Source organism: Nematolebias whitei, chromosome 1, assembly GCF_014905685.2.
Source record: "Nematolebias whitei isolate Nwh7 chromosome 1, NemWhi1, whole genome shotgun sequence".
NCBI lineage: Eukaryota > Metazoa > Chordata > Actinopteri > Cyprinodontiformes > Rivulidae > Nematolebias > Nematolebias whitei.
Genome location: NC_056498.1, coordinates 55,009,667 through 55,035,606, shown reverse-complemented (window position 1 = coordinate 55,035,606; position 25,940 = coordinate 55,009,667). Strand labels below are relative to the sequence as shown.

At 38.5% G+C, this 25,940-nt stretch overlaps 2 protein-coding genes across 2 annotated transcripts in view; both read right to left on the bottom strand.

Annotated features, from left to right (window-relative positions):
• lrrc1 (leucine rich repeat containing 1) overlaps nucleotides 1-18,631 on the bottom strand; it is a 31,937-nt gene extending 13,306 nt beyond the window's left edge. Inside the window, exons 1-4 of the mRNA XM_037685445.1 lie at nucleotides 18,426-18,631; nucleotides 5,370-5,487; nucleotides 4,558-4,636; nucleotides 2,246-2,335 (exon numbers count right to left, since the gene is read on the bottom strand). Coding sequence (XP_037541373.1) covers nucleotides 2,246-2,335; nucleotides 4,558-4,636; nucleotides 5,370-5,487; nucleotides 18,426-18,584 — 446 coding nt within the window. The 5' untranslated portion in view covers nucleotides 18,585-18,631. The remainder of the gene's footprint in view (nucleotides 1-2,245; nucleotides 2,336-4,557; nucleotides 4,637-5,369; nucleotides 5,488-18,425) is intronic.
• Nucleotides 18,632-21,415: 2,784 nt separating this feature from the next.
• eloal (elongin A, like) overlaps nucleotides 21,416-25,940 on the bottom strand; it is a 7,506-nt gene continuing 2,981 nt past the window's right edge. The window contains exons 8-11 of the mRNA XM_037685434.1: nucleotides 23,044-23,224; nucleotides 22,582-22,696; nucleotides 21,679-21,785; nucleotides 21,416-21,548 (exon numbers count right to left, since the gene is read on the bottom strand). Of these exons, the coding sequence (XP_037541362.1) occupies nucleotides 21,487-21,548; nucleotides 21,679-21,785; nucleotides 22,582-22,696; nucleotides 23,044-23,224 (465 nt within the window). The 3' untranslated portion in view covers nucleotides 21,416-21,486. The remainder of the gene's footprint in view (nucleotides 21,549-21,678; nucleotides 21,786-22,581; nucleotides 22,697-23,043; nucleotides 23,225-25,940) is intronic.

Sequence of the window (25,940 nt, the reverse complement as noted above, 5' to 3'; positions counted from 1 at the left end):
AGATCTAGATGATTCACGTAAACGACATATTTTTGATTGAACTCAGCGATTTTTGCCGAACAGCGACAAGTCTGCGGTTATGTAAACTATAAAGTCTCTCGGTAACAGCAGGGACCAGATGAAATACAGTTAGTATATATATAGTGTATATAGTTCATCTTGCTTTCTGTGTTTCCTTCTTTCACAACAGTAAACCTGTGGTTGATTTTCACACGTTTCTTGTTGGGGGAAAGAAAAAAAAAAAACAACTCCTGAGACAAATTACCGATGGCATTTAACCCCTCGCACATTTATCTTATCTTCCTCTGAATACCTGCAGCATTTGGCTCCAACTGCGTTCTGCTTTTCATTACCTCCTCCCCTTGACGGAGAGCAGGCGTTCAGTCACTGCATTATAAAAGATAAAAATACAAAGTGTGTGTGTGGGGGGGGGGGGGGACTGGCAGTACCATGAGGCTAAAGAAGGGAGCAGAAGTAGCAGATAACTTGTCTACAGTCAAAAAATTAATCAGTTGTGCCTTTTGTTTGCTGTTGTGGCAACCCAAGTCTATTTATTAATTTATTAACCTTTATTTAATCCTGCAAATCCCACTGAGATCACAGATCTCTTTTGCAAGAGAGACCCGAGCCTGAAAGCAGCCTAACATGCATGTTTTTGTTCTGTACTCATGTTGGTGTTTGCAACAAAATGGTAGATTTCTCTCTGAAATCTTATTTGCAAAGGACGGGTTATTTGTGTGTAGTCAAAAAAAAGTTTTAAGGAGGGTTTAGTGTGGAATTCCAAACTTTTTTTTTTTTTTTTTTTAAAGACATCCCGTGTGGTACCTAAAAGCACATAGTTGTGATATTAAATTTAATTAAAACTGAACTCAACAATAAAAATAGGCTCATACAGGGACACAGATGTTGGCAGACAACCTGCTTGCCTTTTACGAACAGACATTTAAGCCAAAAGGACAATGATGAATGTGTCTGGGAAGAGTAAGTCATTTCCTTAAACTTTACATAGATTTGGCTTACAGAGCTGACCTCAAAATACCACAGATTGTACAATTGCTCATTGAAAGATTGATGCAGTTGTCCAACAGGTCGAGTGTGCAGTCCACAAAGATTTATGCACACACGTGGAGAAGTGATCAAGTTAAACTGTTAAAAAAAACAATCTGGAAAAACTCTTTTCTGTAACTTTTTGTGGACAGGTTTTTATTGTAGTATGGTAATTATAGCTTAACAAAGACACTTTGATGTCTTTCAAAAGGAATTATTAGGAAAGAATTGCAAATCAGTCCATGTTAGCTTTTAGCTGCATTAGTTAGCAGCAGGAAGATATTTCCTAAAATAGCTTGAAACTAAACTGTGTAGCGTTGCTTTTGAGAAATTTTTTTAAAAAAAGAAGCTGCAGTTCATCTTTAGTTCTTTTGCTCAAGCCAAGTTAGACATCATGTCCTGGATAGTCTAGTAGAAAGCTTTAACCTCGACTCTTTGTTACTCTTAGTAGGAAAGTATTTTTTTTAACTAATTAAACAGTTGCAAAGGGATTTTCAGAAAATTACTTTAGGTCTAAATTGTGTACCAAATAACCATTTTCAGGTGCAGCAAAACAAAACTATGAGGATTTCAAAGCATCGTTCACTTCGTCAGATTTTATTTATTTATTGAATTATCACAGAAACATCGGTTAGTTTTAGAAAAACATTGCAAAGGCTCTTTGGGATTGTCACTTGGGGCCCCCATGGGCAGTAAAATGTCGTCCTATAGACAGAAAGTTACTTGCGAATACATCAGTAGAACGATATTTAAATATAAATCATTTACGGCAAAAGACTGAGCGGGAGGTCATAACACTGTTTATTATAAGCAAAGTAATTCTAGTAAAAATCTGAATAACTTCACTGCTACAAGCCAGGTCTCAGAGTGCCGATTAAACAGCTACGTTGCCTCTAATGTTTGTTTAAAGTAGCCGTCTATGAGCGCATTTGCCATCTTTTTTTTTTTTTAACCGACTTTCTTTAAAAGTTTTTTTTTGCTCATTTCGTGTGTAAACAGAAAATCTGATTCTGGATCAGCTAGTTCTTTTAGCATTTCTTTGTAGTCACTAGTCAACACTTGGGATTGCCGCTAATAATCCAGCGCATCAAATTTATTCTAAAATTCTGAATAGAACGTTTTTAACATTTTAAACGTGTTTTTTTTTTGTTTGTTTGTTTGTCCAAGTAAGAGATTTCTTAATAAAACATTTACTTACTTTCCAAAGTTTTCTGGAAGAACCTGTAAAGAAATATCGTTGATGGTCAGGCATGTTAGATTACGAAGCTCAGGAAAGCTTTGAGGTAACCTGAAAAAACAAAACAGAGAATACAATGTGAGATAAAAAATAATAATTAAAAATAAAAAGGTCACAGCTAATGACAGAAGTCAGCGTGCAGGTGATCATTACACAGACTGAGCAGCTGGAAACAGGACTGAGATGCATGTATTACTGTACATTCTTGCTAAGTTGCTAATCAAATTTTAAACCCTTGCCAGACTACAATGGTCTCTAATTTCTGCTGTTTAGGAGTCCAAACTCGCCAGCATAAATATGGAGCCCTTTTATTAACAAACTACAGATTGTACATATAAACACAATTTGTATGACTGAAATTAAACAGGGAATTCCCATGAAGCTCAAAACTTATAGGTCATTTAATACAATATAAAGTCAACTCTTGTTGTGTGAACGCTTATGAAGCACTCACACTATTATGATCCGTTTTTCTTCTGTACATTTTTCGGCATCTTTCTTGTTCCACAATTTTTGTGCTATTTCAATAAATCATAAATCAAAACGTTCAGCTCTTTCAGGAGAAAGACGCTGTGACTTTTGGTATTGGTGCAGCTTTAGCTTTTTGAAATATTTAGCCTTTTATGCTACTTTTTTCCTAATAGGAAATTAATTGAGCTGCTCCTTTCACATTTTGTTATGCTTCAACTTCTTTCAGTTTCCTTGTGCAAATTTAAACTTTTTTCAGCTAATTTCAGCTGTTTTGTGCTCCTTTTAGATTCTTTCTGCCAACTAAAAAAATGTTTGTGCTTCTTTTAACTTGTTTCTGCTAGTTTCAGCTTGTTATGCTCTATTCAGCTATTATTTAGCTGTTTTATGCTAATTTTAGCTTTTTCACCTAATTCCAATTTTTTGCGAGCATTTCAATTTTTTTCATCCCAACTCAACAAAAATGTGCTCTCTCCACTTTCTTCTGGTAATTTAAGCTTCTTTCTACCTTTTCAGCTACTTTTCAACAGTTTTTTTTTTTTTCTAATTTCATCTTTTTGTGGATAATTTCCACTTATTTGTGCTCATTTCTGCTTCTTTCAGCGTAATTGTGCAAACGTGTTCTTTCTGCTTTCTTCTGCTAATTTAAGCTTGTTCTATGTTTTCAGCTACATTTTTTGTAAGTCTTAACTAATTTCAGCTGTTTTCAGATAAATTCAAGTTTTTTTGTGGTAATTTCTGCTACTTTTAGCCTAATTAACTTCTTTCTGCTAATTTCAGCTTATTACTGCTAGTTTCAGCAATTTATGCTCGTTCAGATAATATTTACCAGTAGCTATTTTATGCTAACTTTAGCTTTGACAGCTAATTCCACATTTTTTTTAGCTAATTTCAGCTCTTTTCGTTTCTTTCAGGTTGTATAAGTTTTTTTCTGCCTTTTCAGCTACTATTCAGCAGTTTTTTTATTTTGCTAATTTCATCTTTTTTAGCTAACGTTTAAATTTTGTGCCCATTTCTGCTTATTTAAACCTAATTCAGCAAATACGTGTTATTTCTGCTTTCTCCTGCTAATCTAGGCCTGTTTTTCCATTTCAGCTACAATTCAGCACGTTTATAGTTAATTTCGGCTGTTTTTCTGCAAATTATTCAGCAATGAGCATTCACACTGCATTTTCACAAGAAATGCAATTTCTCTAGTTATTTTTTTTTTTGTTTGTTTGTGTGAGTTTGTTTAAATGGTGCTTTTCTCTAACCTAATCAATGTTTTTAGCCATAACTTGAATTCTAATCGTTGAAAAGAATGAACCCTTAATATTTTCATCCTCTAAGAGTGACTAAAAAGGGCATTGTGTCCCTTTGAACTTATTATTGAACCTAGACCTATTTAGCCGCTGCTAAGAGTGATGCACAAGAGGAACATTGGGTTTCTTCTGTGAAAAGTGTTGCGGGTGTGAGTGTTTGTGTGTAAAACACATGTAACAGAAATAACTTTGTATTAACAATCACTGCGGTCGCTTATGGCTCCAAACACTGTACAGCCCTGTGGTGATGCTCATGCTGAGGTGTAAATTAGACCTGACCTCACCCACAAATAAAGCTTACAATACACAATCTGCAGCCTAACAAGTGCAAACTGTTCAACTTGCACCAGCAGAGGAGACTAAAGAACACAATCAATTACATTTCTCCTCACAAAAAATAAAATAAAAAAAAATTGTCTAATATATTTAAAATGTCTTCTTTCCCATTCATATTCAAAAGGCTTGATTTTTTTTAAAAATCCTTGTTTTGTGCCGGTTAATCACCTCGTTATTGGATTACCACTGAAATCTGCCACTTGGAGGAATTTGCAGCACGAAATGGTCTCTGGAATTTCCATAATATCTGAATAAAAGAACAAACAATGTTATAAAACGGATATAATGTGTACAAGAAAGCAACTCAACTTCTCACAACTAAAAATACGGAGTAATCTGAGTAAAACAAGGTGGTGGGACTTCTGGATGTGCTCATTTTGTCAAAAAGTGAACCAAATATTTGGGTTGCTCTAAAAAGTATAAACTATTATAAGCACACTTGACTTTTTCTCTTGTTGCTTTGATGTGAAAATTTAAATGACTAATCTGGGGAGGCTGTAAATCACTGTCCTGGCTTCTGTCAATAATCTGCCATTTAAAACTACACAGTAACCAACTTTAATAAACTTATCTAGTACAAGAAGACAAATGCTGTGGGGAGAAGAAGAAAGTGAAATGCTGTTGCTTTGCTCCAAGTGTCTTTCACTGATCAGGTACAAGATTGTATAAACTAGTATTTGCAAGACCAGTTAAAAAAACAGCTCACGAACCTGAATTTAATTATCAATCTAATTTTAGTTTTACAGCTCAATGTGGCTACAATGAAGACTAATGCAAAGCAGTATTTGTTTTTTAGCTCGTTCGTTGCATCGGTTTCACAAACGAGGAGCAAACCTGTCAAAATGATTCATTTACTGATTTCAGCCCTGTTGTGCAATACAATTTATTCAGGCAGTTGGGGATTAAACGCACAGAAACACAGTTGCACATGTTGCAGAACTCGAGTTTACGCCTGTGCTAAACTGACGTTTTCCTCTTACCATTTCGAGACACATCCAGCTCTACCAGCTGCATAAAGTTGCCAATTTCCGCTGGAAGTCTTTGGATCTCATTGTCACTTAGGCCAAGTTTTCTGAGTTTTACCAGTTGGAAAAATGGCTGAAAGCAGAAAACAAAAGGATTAGTAAAAGCATTTTAACAAAGAATTTTAGTATCACTTTATACATTATGGTCTAATCAGCACTAGGAGTAAATTTAATGCAACAAATTATCACTAACCATGATTTAATTTTTGGAGCTCTCCTGTGCATTTTTCTATTTTATATAAAATCAAACATGCTCCAAAAATTCTAAACTGTGCGGTAAAAAACACCAACAGATGATTATTCAAGGCAATACTCCTGTATTGGAATGTATCAGCTTTATTAAATGTTTTAAAATAAGTTGGGAAAATGACAGTACAGCTAAAACAACTACAGGTGCTGGTCAGAAAATTAGGATATCATGAAAGAGTTGATTTATTTCAGTAATTCCATTCAAAAAGTGAAACTTGTATATTATATTCATTCATTACACACAAAACTGATATATTTCAAATGTTTCTTTCTTTTAATGTTGATGATTATAATTGACAACTAATGAAAACCCCAAATTCAGTATCTCAGAAACTTAGAATATTGTGAAAATGTTCAATATTGAAGACACCTGGTGCCACACTAATCAGCTAATTAACTCAAAACATTTGCAAAGGCCTTTAAATGGTCTCTCAGTCTAGTTCTGTAGGCTACACAATCATTGGGAGACTGCTGACTTGACAGTTGTCCACAAGATGACCATTGACACCTTGCACAAGGAGAGTAAGACACAAAAGGTCATTGCTAAAGAGGCTGGCTGTTCACAGAGCTCTGTGTCCAAGCACATTAATAGAGAGGCGAAGGGAAGGAAACGAAGTGGTGGGAAAAAAAAGTGTACAAGCAATAGGGATAACTGCACCTTAGAGCGGATTATGAAACAAAACTCATTCCAAAATGTGGGGGAGATTCACAAAGAGTGGACTGCAGGTGGAGTCAGTGATTCAAGAACCACCACGCACAGATGTATGCAAGACATGGGTTTCAGCTGTCGCATTCCTTGTGTCAAGTCACTCTTGAACAAGAGACAGCGTCAGAAGTGTCTCGCCTGGGACTGCTGCTGAGTGGTCCAAAGTTATGTTCTCTGATGAAAGTAAATTTTGCATTTCCTTTGGAAATCGAGGTCCCAGAGTCTGGAGGAAGAGAGGAGAGGCACATAATCCATGTTGTTTGAGATCCAGTGTCAAGTTTCCACAGTCAGTGATGGTTTGGGGTGCCATGTCATCTCTGCTGGTGTTGGTCCACTGTGTTTTCTGAGGTCCAAGGTCAACGCAGCCGTCTACCAGAAGTTTTAGAGCACTTCATGCTTCCTGCTGCTGACCAACTTTATGGAGATACAGATTTCATTTTCCAACAGGACTTGGGTCTTGTCAGTTATAATCATCAACATTAAAAGAAATAAACACTTGAAATATATCAGTCTGGGAGTAATGTATGAATATAATCTGCTCCCTAAACAGGTCTCTCTTGAAAATGAGTTCTCGTGGCTCACTGAGTCTACCTGTGTAAATAAAGGGTAAATGAAAATGAAATAATATACAAAGTTAAATTATTTGAATGAAATTACTGAAATAAATCAACTTTTTCATGATATTCTAATTTGATGACCAGCACCTGTATAATTTCTAACCCAGAAAAGCTCCCATCCTCTTATTCCTGTGTTTTTTTGTTTGTTTTTTTAAAACAGCAACACCGAACAATATTTGTATAGTACTAAATATATTCAAATGCTTCTTTTCATGCATAATTCTGAAGACAGAGACCAAGATATGCTGAGATTGCAAAAACGTTAACGATAAAAATCAGCTGCAAAAAAGCAAAACCTTCAGAGAACTAAAAGTAAAACAAAAAAAATAATAATAATATATATATTTTTTTTTTAACTACAGAAATAATTACATAGTTCAAAAACTTATAAAATATCCAATCAGACATTCAATCTCTCAACATCATGGACTAAAAATCTGTTTCTGCAAACTGCACCTTTCTCAAACTACATTTTATTTTCTTCTGCTAATCCATATCAGTTTTAGACGATATTTTGACTATATTTGTATTATTATTTATTCCTTACAGATCAATCTACTACTACCTGGAAGCTTTTCCCAGTAATTCTTGATTACGGTAAACTTGGGTTACAAAAAGACGAGTATGTGACTGCTATGGACAAGACCCTGTTTTACAAAATTGGACATTTATAAATCTGATTTATCAAAGCTGAACTGGGAAACATAAACTATATTTACATTAAAACAGATCGTAACAACTGATCGTTGTTGTGTTGTTCTGAAAAAAAAAGATCTAAATTGATTAGTCATTCAAAAGGCATAATCAATTAAATCAAGTTGACTCCGATGACAAGAACGAGCAGAGATATTCATGTATCGTGGCACATCAGGTTGCAAACCGTGCTCCCCCATGCTCCCTTAATGTTCTAGCAGGAAAAGGAGAACTCATTCATTTCCCTGTAGGGCTTTACATTTTCTCTGCTCTACTGGTTGGAAGGTGTTTTAACTCGCCAAAAGAGCTTATTTCTGAATATACAACACATTTCTCATTTATTTTACAATGATTGCTTAATACGTTTATGTTTTGTTCAAGTTTCCTTTCTGAACAAGAAGAAATAAAAAGGTTGTTCTCTTTTTTCATGCACAGATGTGTTTTTTGTTTTACCACATGTTGGGCACTCTGAATATTTTAAGGTTTTTTTTTTTTAAGCCTTTAGATAAACAGTTTATTATTACGGTGAGAAAGATTTAGGCTGATGCAAAAAAAAAAAAAAGTTATATTTCGAGGAGGAAACTAGTCCGCTGTTCCTCTTTTGGTCCTTTTTGTTTGCCTGGCACACAGACAGCTTATTAAATAAATAAAATACCTTGAGCCCGTTACTATAGATATTTATAATATGATTTAACCATTTTACCAGTATTCTCCACTGCTTCCTCTAATGCTGAACTGACCGCTTTGTTATATGAAAACAAATGCACAAGTGTGCAATAAAACTGAGCGGAACAACCAACATATATTTTCTCACTGTCAACAAGGTGTGGAGTGTATTTCTCATTACGCATGAGCCATTTTCACATACAGTTATAACATGTGCACAAAAAATAAAGCCATGGGTCCAAAAGCCAAACTCCACCCTGTTGCAGACTGCATGCCATTCCAACATCTTACGACAACTTAAACCGCCTCTAAGCCATCGTTTCAGAGAAACCTGTATGCTGTTTGTTTGGGCTTTTGAATTTGATCCACTTTAATTACACTTTCACATTTTATTCAAAAACATCGTGGACTCGGTGACTGCTAAACCAGTCGATCTACCGAAAGGCTCAGGACGCGTTTCTTGTCAAACCTTTCCAGAAAACAGATTCTGGGTGGGACAGATCAGATCAGATCTGCTGCTTCAGGACGTGGCAGACACTATAACAAAAAGAAATGCCTGATTAGCTCCTCTGGTCTCGTCAGCTGTTAGCTTCAAAACAACGTTGCTCTTTGAGATTCCTGCGTTCTGACAGCGAACCTGTTCTTCCTTTTCGTGTCACCCGCACCTCGCCCCGAACAACGAAGCATGCGAGACACACAAAAAAAAAAAAAAAAAACAGGCCCCGTCAGAAACGCACAAACCACTTTCTCGAACCCTGAGTCAGTGTTTGCATCGTCGGTTCCACTTTCAGCTCTGTTTGCTTAAGCTCAAGACGAGCGAGGAGTATATTTGTGCAGTGAGCTTTACAGTAAGTTTACTTTGCTTCAACTTGGGACAGGAAATCTGCTAAACGTATGTAACTTTTATTGTTGTTGAGGGAAAACTCACACAATCACCAAAACTTCCAACTGACCACCAGACAACAACTTTCATGAGAAACAGGCTTTAGAAGGGAACATCACTGTTAATTTACACAGTTAAATACACATTTCACAGTAAGGTTACAAGTGCACTACGTGCACACACGCATACAGTATTATATATCACAGCCTGTGCTGGAGTTAAAACCGTCCCAAGCATGTGTCAGACGCTGAACAACTTGCACTACCTTCAGGACACTTCATCCTGTAGGTCACATGGGACACAGTCAGTTTGACCACCAGCGTCCTGTTCTGACACGGAGCAGCACGTTTTTTTACCACTCTGCATGAGTCATAATCTCTGCTGCTTCCTGTCTAAAACAGGAAATTGTCCCTCCTCGCTATCTCCACCATCACTGTGTGTAACTTCAACAAAGTCTAAATGACAAAAACCAGCAGCCAATCTCCCTTTCCTTTCTTATAAACAGCCTCGAATTGAACAACAAAGTCCATGCTCAATAATCCAGGTATACAATCCAACATTTTTTCAGTCAGGTCATCCGGACAGTTTCTTTTTTGTGCTGAAACGTTTCGCCTTCGATCCGGAAGGCTTCATCAGTCAAGGAAACACACAACAAAACTGATTCTTCCCCCAACTGCTTACTCCAAAGTGGAACAAACCAGTTCTGCTTGTGATAAGATGGTCTCTTTGGTACGCCCCCTCCTCCATTGCCGGCCCTCTTCCTTGTTGCCTCAAACTGACTTTTTTTTTTTTTTAAACCTTAGCCTACCTTTCTTTCATATTTTAAGCAAAGAGTGGTTTTAATATGTTTTAAATAGTAGTTTTATAATAATAATAATAATCATTTTATTTAAAAAAATGCCTTTCATGACACCCAAGGACACTTTACAGTAAGAACAAAGATCAACAGGAATAAAGAATATAAAATACATACAGAATATAAAATACATAAAGAATATAAAATACATACAGCAAAGTTAAGGATAAGCGAGTCTAAAGAGATGTGTTTTCAGAGCAGTCTTGAATAGAGAAAGAGAGGTGGTGTCTCGTAAGTCAGGGGGTAGAGAGTTCCAGAGATGAAGGTGAAGGCCCTGCTCCCCATGGTGGAGAGGCGGGCAGAGGGTACATGGAGGTGTAGTGAAGAGGAGGATCTGAGAGAGCGAGAGGGGATGGAGATGTGTAGGAGGTCAGATAGGTCCGAAGGGGCAAGGTTGTGGATAGCTTTGAAAGTGAGAAGAAGAATTTTGAAGATTTGATTTAACTGGGATCCAGTGGAGCTGCTGCAGGACTGGAGTGATGTGGTTATAGGAGGAGGTTTGAGTGATGACACGGGCAGCTGAGTTCTGGACCAATTGCAGCTTCTGGAGAGATTTGTTGGGGAGGCCACAAAGAAGGGAGTTGCAGTAGTCAATCCGAGAAGTCACAAGACTGTGAACAAGGATGACTGTGGAGCGGGGTGTGAGAGAAGGGCGGAGACGGTTAATATTTCGGAGATGGAAATAGGCAGACCGAGTGACATTGTTGATGTGTGAAGTGAAGGAGAGAGTGGTGTCGAGGATGACACCAAGTCTCTTAACCTGAGGCGAGGGGGATAGCAGGGAGATGTTAAGGGGGATGAGAAGATGTTCTGATTTTAAAAGAGAGTTTTTGGTACCGACAAGAATGATTTCTGTTTTGTTACTGTTTAGTTGTAGAAAGTTGTTAGAAAACCAGTGATTTAGCTCATTGAGACAGTCGGTGAGGATGGAGGGTGGGTGGGTGGAGTTTGGTTTTGTTGACAGTTTTGGAGTTTAAGCTAACAGATCTCTTGATTCTCAATTAATCATTGGTTGTATAATAATAATAATAATGTGTATGTATTGTCATCATTGTATGTTCCCATACAATGGCGAAATTGGCTGTCTGCATTTAACCCATCCACCACCAGGGGGAGCAGTGGGCAGCTATTGGAGGTACCCAGGGAGCAACTGATATTGGGGTGGCCTGCTCAGAGACACCACGAGATGTGCAATGACTGGGGATCGAGCCCAGGACCTTCGGGTCCCAAGACGGCTGCACTGCCTCTACACCATCTCGGCCCCTGAGATTTGTATAAACAACAAATTATTTAAAATGGACCCAAATCAATTGCATGTTTAAAAAAAAAAAAGAAAAGCATCAAAACTTTCCACTGAAAAAGGGACACCAAATACTATAATTGTCGGTGAAGCTTTTTGGATGGATCTTCAAGTCCTTGATACTTCGCGGTTTGACATTTGCGGACTCATTCTTTCGTGGGTTCTCAACGTAAGATTGTACACGACACACGACTGTCAATTTTATTATTACTCCCGTGATTGGGACGGTACGGGATAAAAAGTTAACAGGAGTGAGAACCAACCAGTAGCACAAAAAACTAAAAAATACTTCGGACAGGCGCCACCATTTTGTTGTTTTATTTCAATAAGCCTACACTGTGACGCAAGTCAAAAGAACTACACGGCCCAGAAGCCAACAGTGCTTACAGCTGCTGCTTTCTGCTGAAATTCAAAGAGCAGCAATGGAGAGAGAAAATGCTAGTGGAGAAACCGATGTGGTAAAAATTATTTTGCAACGCAAAGTCAGAAGTAACGATCTATTAAACTCACAGAACTGGCAGGAAAGTCACAAATAATCCTGAAGCTGAACTCATCCTTCAAGTTGTAGTATCTTTACTGGTGAGTACCCATATAAAATGTTGCAGTACTGTAACGTACATATACGTATGTTGTTAAAATTACGTAGGTTTAAGAGTTTAGAACATTGTTAAGAACACTGAAAGAGTTTGGGAAATAAAATAAATATAACATCCCTGCTTTGCAGATTTTCACCTATCGTGGGGGTGTCTGGAACGTAACCCCTACGATAAGTGAGGGACTACTGTAGTACTGTTAGGCTTCTATTTAACCACCTAAAAATGCCCAAATCTACCAAGCTTCAAACTGTGTCAGAATACAACAATCTCTGTTTGAGAAAATACTTGTTGCACCTTTAAAAGTATTTCAAGCCATTTCAATTAGTCATTGAAACGTCTTTGTCTTACGAGTTTCAGGTGAACTGGAAACAGCGGAAACTGCATTCATTTATAAACTGGTCTAACTTGCAAGAGCATTTCAGCAACCAGCTAGTTTTGCATGTGTGTCCATTCGTTATGATTAGCGTCTTAATTTGGGTGTTAACAAGCACTACTGACAAACCAAATCGAATGAAAGATCTACTATCTGCTCAGGTCCAACTTGCCTCATCTTGCTGCAGTGAAACACACCTTTTCTGTTTCATCTTGCCATCAGAACTGCCTTGTACGTGTTTTTATCTGCCTGCTGGTGGGAATGATTGACTTGAGGTATGTTACTACGTCAAGGCTCGGTTGCATCACAGTTCTTATGCTAGCAGTCGACGTGTATACGTGAAACCACGCTGATGTGACCGCAGAGAGAGGTTTCTCCATTTCTTGGGCTCACTCAGCAAACAATGATCACATAAGTTACATTCCAAAGGGACAATAAAAGTTTATCTTATTGACATGAACATAAAGCTCTCCCATCATATAAAGGTGCTTTGAATATTTTCAGAGTAAAAAATTAAACGACCATCTCGTAAATGTGGATGTGCTGTCGCAAGTACACCTGCTAATCACAGCCTTGTGTGAGTCAACTGTGGAAAAAAATGTGTCTAGTCTGACTAGGGTAATGTTTTTATTCCATGTTGATTCTGTCTGTACTTTAATATTCAGGTCATCGATTCACTATGACTTCGTTAGAAAACACGGGCACAAACAAATGCTTGAGCGTGACAACAGAACGCTTAATGCCGTCTTTATTTCCAGTCAGAATACGTGTTCCTGTGCTTTTCTTCAGCAGACAAAGTAAGCAACGTAGCATATTCATTCATGTATGGGGGGTGTTCCACAATTTTTATTCATTCAGGATTGAAGCTGTACAAGCATTGCCCATTGTTTTGATTTTACTTGTCACTTTTCATGTCTTTCTTTGATGGCCTTCCATAAACTGAGTCATTACCGGTAATACTTTTAGAACTACTTGACTGAACGTCACATGTGGATATGCGAGAAAAGGAAATGTGGCAAAAACACAAAACAGGCCAAACAAGCTTTCCACTTGACACAAGTTATGAGGTCAAAAGTGGACTACCGGTAGAGCTTTTTTCATACTTTGTCTACTTTTCTGGAACAGGTGTGAACCCAATAAATTACCAATTGTACTCCTTGTCTTTGACGGTTACAGTGAGAATCCCTGAAATTACTTTACCATCTTTGAAAAGCTGAACGAAAAACATTTTCTGCAACTTAACCAGTGAAGATGGAAAAGTTTGAGAAAGTTTCAAATAAAAGCCAAACCATACGTCGTGTGAAAATAAAATTCAGAAAAACAACACAGCTAGTCTCATTGAGCCTTGCGGACTCATTTATGAGACTTGTTAATAACCTATTATTAAGAAAAGGGCAAAAGTCTTCGCCCAGGCTTATGGCTATTCAAACGACGACCCAATTTCCAGGTTTACAAAACAACTCCTTCCCAAAAATGGCATACCAGTGTGAAAGAACACTACATCTCTGCACTTTTGCATGACATGGTTTTCTCTGTTTTCTCAACCAAAAAGCTTGTGTTTCTACAGAAATGTATGTGTGGAGCATTGCCAGTAGAAGCACATTTATTCTGTTCAAAATACTTAATCCCTGACAGACTAAACAAATCAGCAGCCTCTTAGCACCATCAGTATAAAATAGTCTATCTGTAAGCACAAAAAATGATAAAAACTAGCACATATTTGGCTAGCTATTAGCCTAGCCTGGACACAAACTTCTGTCCTTTTCTCCTCTGCTTTAAGATTGATGCCACAACTGAGATGTACTGTCTGACAGAAGATTGTTTTTTTTTTTTCATTTAGCCTTTATTTATCCAGGTAGTCTCATTGAGCCATGAGAACTCATTTTCAAGAGAGACCTGTTTAGGGAGCAGATGGTGGGGGGTTAAGGGCCTTGCTCATGGGCACAGAGTGGGGCGAATGAGGGTTGGGGCAAGTTTGATGTTGTCGGGGCCGGGGCGTGAACCGGCGATCTTCGGATCACAGGCCCACCTCTCTAACCTCTGCGCCACCACTCCCCACACTAAAATGACAAAATGACGGTGAGTTGATTCATTTGTGAAAAATGTGCTTGTTGTGTAAAATACAAAATGTTTGAGCAACCAATCATCTAACCACAACAACCATTATGACTTTCAGTTTGTTCTGTCACAACAAAGAAAATATAGCTGAAGTCCCTTTAACCCTAGAAAAAGGTAACTCTGTGTCAATAGGAAATGAAATAAATCCTATAAGTGGTACCCAGCGTATTCAGGAGCACAAGACTAAACAAGAAGAAGGCCAAGTTTGTGTATCCCGACTTCTCAGAGCCAGCCAGTAGTCGCCTGCAGTCCTATGTGGTTTCTGTTCAACAAAAATAGAATCACTGCGACACAGAACCTGTAGCTACATGTAATTTGGAAAAGCGTCTGTAAACAGTAACCGACATCCTGGTATCATGGTAGTAACAAAAGGCCCTCCTTTTTGCTTCGTACCATTTCTTTATTGAATTCAAAGCTACTTTAATGGCCCAAATCTGAACGTGCCACTGTTTTTATGGACATGCCCAGCTTAAAATCTTTTTGGATTCTCTAAACAGAGTCCATATTGTGACAAAATGATGGCGAGTTGATTCATTTGTGAAAAATGTGCTTGTTGTGTAAAGTACAAAATGTTTGAGCAACCAATCATCTAACCACAACAACCATTATGACTTCCAGTTTGTTCTGTCACAACAAAGAAAATATAGCTGAAGATTATGTGTTGTACAAAAAATTATAGTTGACATCTGATTCGTGTTCTTCCCATCTTAATTTTACAACCTTTTTGATCTAAGCAACTTGTTGTCATTCGCTTACGAAGTTTTTGGTACTCAACATTTTCATTTCAACCAAAAACATATTTACTCTGATGGTATTTTACTTTGTTTTACACTTAAGTTCACAACATTAATGTCAACAGAAAGACAGTGAAATGTAGCCAGACAAACAGTGGATGCTAAATGTTGAACAGGTTTCGTTACACTGTTACAGAAGAAGGAACTAGAGATGAAAGTGACAGCTCTGATAGTTTCATAAAACTGTTTTTTTTATACAGGTGAATAAAAATACTTCCAACAATAAAGTGAACCTGGTCATGGCAAACAATTCTAGTCATGTGATTTTTAAATACTTGCAGGTATGTAGAAAATACAACTCAGTGAACTAAGATTCACACATAAGAATTAAGATTTTTTTATTTTTTTTTATTAAATGTTACACATCAAGTTGGCCATTTTAGTACTTGATGTAAATGTAGGTCTAAAAAGAATCTGAATTGGTTTGAACTCGCATAAAATAAACCAGATTACCTCAAAATACTAGATTATTTTATATGGTTATATCAAGCATCATATTATAACAAATATCTAGTTATGACCCACTTCATATGTTGCGTTTTCCTTGGTTTCACAATAAGTTAGTGTGACTAGTGATATGAAACACAAACCTTGTGGCTTGAGCACAGTTTGCTTTTGGCCAGACTTAAAACTAGGGCCAAATATAAACATAAAAATAACAAAGCTGGATGCAACGAGTGACTTAAAGGAACTCTTAAATGCCACGAAGACAGTTAAAAAAAAAAACTAAAATAACATTTTAAAAAAGTAATTTCTCATATTGATGATTAATGTGCCATTAAATTGAACATTTCTGAGCAAAATCTGTGACTGCCTGCCAACTACCACGTGTTTGTTTATCTTCGGAAACAGCCGAAGCGACTGAAAATGTGTCAACAATAGCAACGTTCAAGGAGGAACCATTTGGAATTGAGAAGTCAAACAGCTCTGATGTATTTGTACGTATTTACACTCCTTTACTCTACTGAGTAAAGTGTGAAAATAAAAAGATAGGTTAAGCCGAAAAGGGAAACTTACTGGTCTAGAAGTGACCCGACATTGAAAACGGCCTAATGGCGTCTTAAAAGCGGTGTTACGTTCGTCTCCCTCTTTTATGCGTACAAAACGGTACGCATTCTGTAAATCCAGTTTTGAAAATACGGAGGGCCCCATGGGGCTGTTCAAATACCGAGTAAATAAGCACATGCGCTTTTATATGTTCACCTAAACAACTGAGATTCTACGCTTGTCCAATTTTGCCATATTCATTTACCTGCACAGACTACAGTGGGTCCCAACACTGGTCCTTGAGGAACACCATCCTGTATGTTTTAGTTGTTGCCCTGCTTTGACACAGCTGATTTGAATGAATTGGTGATTAACGGGCTTTAGGAGAACTTGAGGAAGTACTTAAATTGCTGAATCAGGTGTGTTGGAGCAGGGGAACAACTAAAAGATGCAGGACAGTGTTCCTCGAGGAGCAGGGTTGGGAACCACAGACAGCCCAACGCAGTTCAAGCACATGGCACAATTTTCCCATGGGTTTTTGTCAAATTCAGCAGAGTGCTTCGTTTACATGGAGGACAATGGTGGACCTGCATTTCAGAACTGCATATCATTACATCTAGAGAACTAGAGGAGTAAAGTCTTTCAAACTGCACCATTTGACATAGTTCAGGTTTGGTTTCAGACTTATGACCTACTTTAAGCTGACAGCACATCTATAATACTGGTATTTCTCTTCATTCTTATCAGTCAGCTTTACAGCCAAATAAATATACTGTTCCTTTTTCAAAATCACCAGGACACTAGTCCTGGACTAGGAAACAAGTCATACTGGAAAACCGACATCTTTAGCATACTTGTGCATAACGTTAACTGGGGGGGAGGGGGTTTCCTACATTTTCGTCAACTATAGCTTCTTCAAATGGTTACATACATTACAGAGACACGTTAAATGGTGTGATGTTGAAAAGGGATGAAAGATTATAGTTATCGGGACTGATCGAAGCGGACAAAGACAAAATATGTTGCGTTGGACTTGCTCCCGGTGGTCACACTCTTGGTTATTTAGTTGACAAGAAAAGCGCATACACACACTATGCAGGAATTAAGGGCATTAAAAATTGTGAACAATTTTAATTAAAGAAGAGTGGCTCTGAAGTAGTGAATGGTGAAATGAAAGAACACAAACAACAAAAATCTGAACACAGGCAGGGTAAGTAAACGGTGTTTGTTGTTTGTACGCAAATTTAACATTAATATGTGCCTTTAGATGTAATAATTGGGGATTCAGTTCTAATCTCGAAGTTCACTCACTGTGCTCAGTTAAAAACACTCTGTTGTCTTCATCTACATAAAGAGTCAAGATCCCAGCCTAGCAATCTCATAAACCATTTGTTTACAACCATATAAGTAAAAAAAAATTGACAAGATTGCAGATTTATTGCACTTGAAAATTTCCTTTGCTAATAAGCAAGTGCTCAGAGCTCATTCTTGCCATTTCAGACTGCTTGTTTTTCCTGTTGATGGTGGCTACACTCTCTGTGCCAAGTTTGCTCACCTTCAGGCTTTCTCAATTTTAGGACATAACGAAAACTTCGCTTTTCTGACCTTTGCTTTGTTCGTGCACCCTTTAACCTTATCACCGTTAAAGTGGAAAGTTACTTTCTGGTCGTTTATCCCAGGGGTTCCCAACACTGGTCCCTGAGGAACACCATCCTGCATGTTTTAGTTGTTCCACTGCTCCGACATGCCTGATTTTTTTCATAAATGGGTGATTTACAGGCTTCTGCAGGACACGAGGAAGTCATGAAATCGCTGAATCAGGTGTGTTGGAGCAGGGAAGCCACTAAAACGTGCAGGGTGGTGTTCCTCAAGGACCAGGGTTGGAAACCACTGACCCTACCAGGATGGCGCAGCGTTACTGGATGTATGAAATGTGTCAGTTGGCATCTATGCTGGCTCATCCCTTGAGTTAACCTGTGGTGGGGATTTAGTCCTAAAGAAAATGTCCACCCACTCTGGCCCTGTGCTGATCCTGCGAAGTTACTGTCCCCAGCAGGTCCCCCCAGGAGGAGCCTTTCACGGGATGTCTGATGTTGTGAAGTCAGCAGCTTTATCAGGATGGAAACGTTTCTTTAAATACCGAGCTCGGCTGGTTTCTTTCTGTCCCCCTTACCTTGGGCAGGTCTCGGATTTGGTTGGCATCCAGCAGCAGCTCCTCCAAACTCCGCGAGTAGCGATAGATCTCATCGGGAACATAGAGCAGGGAGCAGTGGCGCTTATCGACCGTCTCAACGTGACGGTTGCACCGCCACAGGGGGATGCAGTGAAACATCACGATGGAAGCGTGGGGGGGGGGACGAAACCACGATAAACAAAAGGGGAAGGGGGGGGGGGGGGGGGGTGGATGCAACAGATTGCCACAGGACCGTCCTGAGCCCAGTTCACCGCCAAAAACACAAGCGAAACAAAACTCGTCCAACAAAAAAAAAAAAATAGAAAAACACCGAAACTCCGCCCGTGGAGGTCGTTACCGAGTAATGTTCGTGAGGAGGGCGGCTCTGCGCCGTCGCTTGTCCCACTTTGGAGTTGGCACCTGTGGGTTTCCTCCTCGTCTCTCGTCGGCCCGCTCCGCTTTCAGAACACCTATTCTGGTCGTGAAGAACTCGGGTTACATCTCGGTGTTTCCGACGGTGGCATTCTGAGAGTTTTTCCTTCTTTTTTTTTTTTTTATCTTGTTTTCTTTTCTTTTCCTTTTTTTCCTCTCGTCTAGTCCCGGAGTTAATTTCCTCTCCCGTCCAGTTTGTGACCCGGAACATTCACTCCCTCATTCCTGCCCGACGTGACGTCACGGCTGCTCCTCCCTCCGGTCCCTCCTCTGGATGGTCCCGTCCCGAACAGGAGCGTCGCAGCCACAAACACAAAGAAAAAACGACTTATCCTTTAAAATATCTCCTTTACCACGCTGTATAGAATGCAAAAAATAAAAACATAATCGGACCAACTGCATCTCTCTTTTTATTTACTTTACTCATACATTTCACAAGCATAAAACAGTGGTCCAAATATATACAACTGTTCAAATTATCACATAAACATATGATCATTGCTGGATATAATGTATAATATTATTATTCAATTATTGTTCATGTTTTTGTTATTGATGCTAGTTTTTTTTTTTTTGGTAAAGTTAAAGAAAAAATAATTGTTTATCTACTGTAGTTAACTTAAATAGATACTATACTGATGGGTTAAATATTTACTATGGGTTTAGTTGTTCTATGTATGGATTATACATCCATCCATCCATTATCTTTACCCGTTTATTCCATTTTGGGTCACGGGGGTCCCATGTCCAGCAATCACTGTGTGAAGGCCGGGGTACACCCTGGATGGGTCGCAAGTCCATCACAGGGACACATAGAGACAAACGAGACAAACAACCATTCACTCTCCCACTCACACCTAGGGACAATTTAGAGTTACCAATCAGCCTAACATGCATGTTTTTGGTCTGTGGGAGGAAACCGGAGCACCCGGAGAAAACCCACGCATGCACGGAGAGAACATGCAAACTCCACCCAGAAAGGCCCCTGGACCGGGGTTTGAACCAGGGACCTGCTCGCTGAGAGGCAGCAGCTCTACCAGTTGTGCCACCGTGCTGCCCCGCAAGTGGGACCCTGTATACATAATTTCGTTCAACCACATGTACCACTTGTGGTGGAATGACGAATAAAGAACCTTGAATCCTCGAATCCCATATTCATGGTTAAGTTGCCGTGTGTCATCGATTTTTATTAAATTTATTTTTAATGAATCTGTTGTTTAACCTGCTACTTTCCTTTTTTCCCCCACACAGACCATGTATCATCCCCTGATCACATTGAGCTGCAAAGCCAGCTTATTTTTTTGCACATATGCTCCGTTGCATCACTTTATATCACAAAGGTGCATCAGGAGGTGGATTGGCTCCCTTTCACCACCTTGATCCATTCAGAAACCACACCGAGGCAACCAGAAGGCGTCCAAGTCCAGGACTGAAGTGCATTTTGTGAAATAGCTTTATACTTTGATTCATGAGGCGCAGCTATTATTCTACAATTCACGGCAACACATTTAATGCGACACAGCTTTTATAAGATCTATGGTAATTACCATCTGGCTTGTGGTCTCTCTGCAGAGAGTTGCTGTCAGCCACAAACCGGACAAGGCAATATGGTGAGTGAAGAAAATCCCAAGGTCATCACTAAAATAATTTACTCAAGACTTTTATTAATTTTTTGTAGGATCTCACTTTTTAAATTTGAGATCACAGATATAAAGAAGTTAGAGCCAGCTCAAAACTTTTGCACACTACTGTCATTCAATATGAGCTCCACCTGACGGCTGTTTATGTAGCAATATATGAGAATTCAAGCTTGTAAGAACATGATACAGATCTGATGTGAATGCTAGTTTAATAATTTGAAGTTTATTTTTTTATTTTATATATATATATATATATATATATATATATATAAATTTTGGTTGCAATGTTAACGTTTTTTAACTTTTTCAACTTTTGCTGCGTTTACATTTAGTGCTGATAAAAGATTTAGTACAGTATTTATTTCATTTTAGTTTTACGCGAGCCAGTTCAGAATTAAATATCTTTGTGTAAAATATTTTAGTTTTGACTGAACTTTAGTGAACTCTGAAATTTATCATTTATGTTCCACATACAAGAGATGAAAACTAATCCGTTTAAAATGTGAATGTTGATCAGAATTATTTGTTTTTGTCTACAGATTACTCCCCCGGTGCATCCTGCACATCATCTTTTATTCGCTTTAATTTAAACCTGGTGTCATTTTTCAGGAACACTTGCATGCATTTGTTGCTCTTTTGTTTAAGTTTTATTTAAAAAAAATTAAAAAATGCATCACAAATCACAAATCCATGTCAAATTACTTGGAGAATGGGAGAAAAAAAAAACAATTATCCTCTAGATGGAGCCACAACCCATTTAATACAGGTTTAAACTGAAACAGGCTGAAACAAAATATTACATTACGTCTGCAGACTTCATCGTCCATTCAATAGTGAAAAGAACCAACAAAAGATGCAAATGCTTTAATGTCAGTATATTAAGACAAGCTGACAAATTCTAAATGAACCAGGCCTAATGCTGTCCGACGTTGGGAAAGATGAGGTATGTTTATGATGCATTCATTGAAAATAGCACCAATATAAAGAGTTTATCTGCGTCCCAGCTGTTTCTTAAACGCCTTTAAAGACTTTGCCATCATTGGAGCAACTCCTGTAAAAAAAATCAACATTAAGTGAGCAACAATCAGATAAAATATACTTAAATACTTGAAATGATTAGATTGTGCTTGACAGATTAACATATGTATATAACAGTCCAACATCTTAACCACTTAGCTCACTTGTTTTTTTGCGAGCGTCTTGGTTGTTGCTTCCACCAGAACTGGTGCTGCTGGGCCTGTTGGGTTCATTAAAACCGGTCCTCGTTTGGTTTTCCTGACCTTTGACACTGGAAATATTCCAACAAAGTAAACGTCAAGCGTGCAGATTTATTGAATATAAAATGAGAGCCCACCTCCAAACACCCACTGCAGCAGCACGTTACAGACGTTGACGAAGAATCGAAGGTCGTTTTAAACCAAAATATGCAGTTTACGCTGCGCATAGCTCAAATTCCTGGGTTTGTCTAGGTTGTTGAAATCACTTTTTGGTCAACTGCTTTAACGTGGAAGAACCAGATTCTTGGCTGTTCCATAAATCTCTAAAACTGGAATGGGAGGGTATTCAGCACCCCCCCCCCCCCCCCCACCCCCACCAGGAATCAGCTTCCTGCTTCAGTACAAAACACAAACAGTCACTCCCTTTAAAATCAAACTCAAAACTAATTTCAGAAAACTTAAATTTAATTAGTGACACATTCATAATTGTTCTGGTGAATAGCCTATGTGGTTGTAAAATGTTTTATCATGTATTCTTATTCATCAATTTTCTTTAGATTTGTTTTAATCCAGTTTTATTGCTTTTAATTTTATTGCTTCCATGTTATTTTCATTGCATTTATTCTTTATGTTTTCTATAATCTGTTTTTCCTTGTACATTACTTTTTTTGAGTTACCTCTGCGACTGAGAAGTAAACAAGCATAAACAAAGTTGAGTTTTGTCCTGATACCCCAGGGTGTCTCTGATGCAATCGTCTTTAAACAATGCTACCAAAAATACACAGAACAGGCAAAGCAAATAAATTAAACCCAAGACAAAAATGGGAGGAAATGCTAAAAAAGTGTATTTATGAAGTGGACACCCACCTGCACTTGAGCAGATGTGGTTGCTGAACAGCAGTTCCGTGAATTTCTTGCTGAATTCGAACGTCTCTTGGTGGCTTGGCAACAGTGTGAATAAATGCCATCTTCACCTGCCGCCCTATATAAAAATAAATAAATAAATAAAAAGAAAGGAAGGAAGGAAGGAAGGATGTTAGAATGACTTGATTCGTTTTTTTTTTTTTTTGGGGGGGGGGGGGTCAGCATAATCCAACGCTAAAACTAACAGTTTGCTAATGTTCAAATGTTTGCTAATGGTAGCTAACAGTCTTGTTTAAGAGTTAAACTGTGAACTCAAACAATTGTTAAATATCAGTTTATATATATACATATATATATATAAATTTAACTGCAAAAGTTTGATCGTCCTCAATGCAGGGTGTTTCAAATAAAGTCAAACTGTTCCTTTAAGAAGAAGATTAGGTGTTTTCAGTACGAAGCACCCACCTTTCGGTTTCTTAGAATGTGCCGAGACAATAGACTTCGTCAGTCTCTGCAGCTTCCGTTCTCTTTCCTCAGACACCCTGATATACATCTCTTTCCACGACTCGTATTCCTGAAGTCTGCAGTCTTTGAAATCCCTCTGACAATGTTTTCCCCACAAGTGATCCGTCAGTCCCATGTAGATCTGAAATAAGGAAAAACAAAACCGCACTCATGTTCCTATCAATGCCAGACGTAAAAAGCTCATTTTGTATGCAAACTTGATCGTTGCAGATTTGCTGGAACAGTTCGGCAGGTGCAGCAAAGGGATTGGACAATTAGGTCATTTAAACATTTTAAACATTTTTTTAAGAGATTAGCATTTAAAGTACCATAATAATAGACATAGAAGGCCTTTTGACAACAGATAGGGTGGTAAAATATTGACAAAAACATGTTTCAATCCTATGTTCTATTATTGTTCTAGAATTGCGCCGCTCAAGGTGGCTGCATGTTGGAGCAGCTCTGTTACTTTCCTTCTGAGATTTTGCTATTGGAAAATTTATTTCCTGGTTTTCTGGATGTAGATCATATTTTTTGGATGATTGTTTCCTCTGGTATCAGATGTTGTGCAGCCGGAAGGATTTTTACTGAAACTTTTTTGTTTTTGGACATTTGTTATGATGCGTAACCATGGCAACAAGGCAGTTTTCTACAACAACAGCAGCTGATTAACATCTCAAAAGCTCAAATAATATCTCAACTATGGCCCCAACTCTCAAATGAGTTGAAAAGGATGTTATGTGGACGCATTCTCATCTACCTGCCAGCTGTGCTCGAGTGCCTGACCACTGAGATCCTGGAACTAGCAGGAAACACGGCTCACGACAGCGGAAGGACAGGATCGTTCCTCAGCACCTACAGTTGGCTGTCCTCAGCTATGAGGAGCTTGGCAGACTGCTGGGAGGAGTGGCCATCGCTCTGGGAGGAGTTCTGCCCAGCATTCAAGCGGTCCTACAGTCCAGGGGAACCGAGAGGCCAGCCGAGTTTGAGTGGACGGATCGGACGGCATCTGCAACCAGTTTCTTAGGATCCACTGTGAGATGGACCTTTACAAGAGCCATCAGCATCTATAACATCGCTTAATGAAATGAGGATAATGAGTTACAACAACAAAATAATTTCCCTTTGGGATTAATAAAGTATTATTGAATTGAATGGTAAATGTGTGCCTTTTTGTCTAACACCCACACATCTGATCACATAGCGTACAGAAGGACCTTTCCAGTCCCAGATGTGCGATTAGGAACATCACGTAAAACGATTAATAACGGTAGTGTACTCTGTGTACTTTTTTTTTTTAACCATGCTTAGATGTGATGCGCTGCAGGCATCCAACAACAACAATGAAATGACTTATTTCTAAAAGGTTTAATCTGCAACACTGCATGCAAGTTTGTCCAAATGGGTGTCGGAGCGAGTGATATTTAAGGTTTCCTCCGATGCATAAACTGGATGTTCTTAAGAATATTCCCACACAGAGTGATCAGGTTACACTGCCGTTTCATTTGATATGTTTCAGCTGTGTGAACGGCTTAAATTTCTTACGTTCAGCTGCTTTTGGCCTGAGGTTGCTCAAAAGGAACGGTGTTTTTTAGCTTGTTCATTCCTCTTTCAAGAGGCAAAAAACTCAAGTCCACATAAACCACATCTTTTAAATCGACTAAAAACAGCCATCTTGCGTTGGCTAATGTAGATTAGATATGGTGGCCATCCACAATTTACCTGACCTCATAAAACGGTAATCAGTTGTAGATGTACAAAAAGTCTAGAGTTCACAAGATATTTTGCTAACAAACGGAAGATCCTGTGCAATGAAAAGCACTTAAAAATGTGTTGTGAACAACGCAACAACCACGTCAAATTTTAGCACATTTGTTTAAAAAAATGACTTGATTGTGGCATCTCTGTGCTTTCATACTTCAGTTGGCTATGGCAGCCATCTTGAATCAATTTCCCTCCAAAAATAAATCAGTTGTAGAGGTATATCAAGTTATTATCTCGTGAAAGTCACGTTAAAATCCATCCAGTGGTTCATGAGGTATTTTGCTGAAAGATGAAGTTGACGCTAAATAGCTGGATAAATAGCAACCGATCAGCTGGTGCACATGATGTGTGTTGGGGATCTGCCTCAGCTGCTAACACACAAATCTTTGGGTTAATAACTGCAAAACTAATTTGGCTATAATCATCTATGGGTTGCAGGTTAGTTGGCTGTGGCAGCCATCTTGAATCAAGTTGACTCCAAAAGTTAATTACTTCTAGATGTACACTGTAGTCAATCACCACCATAGAGTAGCAGGTATGAGAGATGGAGGAAGAAAGGCGACGCTGTACTACACTTGAAATTATTTCTGCAAGTTTCATTAAGGGGTGGCATGGTGGTGCAGTCAGTTGAGCCGTTACCTCACAGCAAGAAGGTAACCAGATCAAATCCCAGTCAAGGACCGTTCTGGAAGAAGTTTGCGTGGGAAGGTAATCGTACTCCAGTTTCCTCCCACAGACCAAAAACATGCATGTTAGACTAATAAGTAACTAAACTGATCCTAGGTGTGAGTGAAGGTGTGTACCAGTAGCTGTTTGTCTCTATGTGGCCTTACAGTGGACTTGCAACCTGTCCATGGTATACCTTGTGTCTCATACAGCGACCCCCGAGACCCGAAAAGGAAGACCCGGGTAAAGACGATGGATGAAGTTTCTTTAAAATGTGTTTAGTAATTCATGAGATATTTTGGTAACACACAGACATCAAAGCATCATTGCCTGTCGAAAAATGGTAAATGGTAAATGGACTGCACTTATGTACCGTTTTTCAATCTTATCAAGACACTTAAAGTACTTTATAATCCATGCCCTCGTTT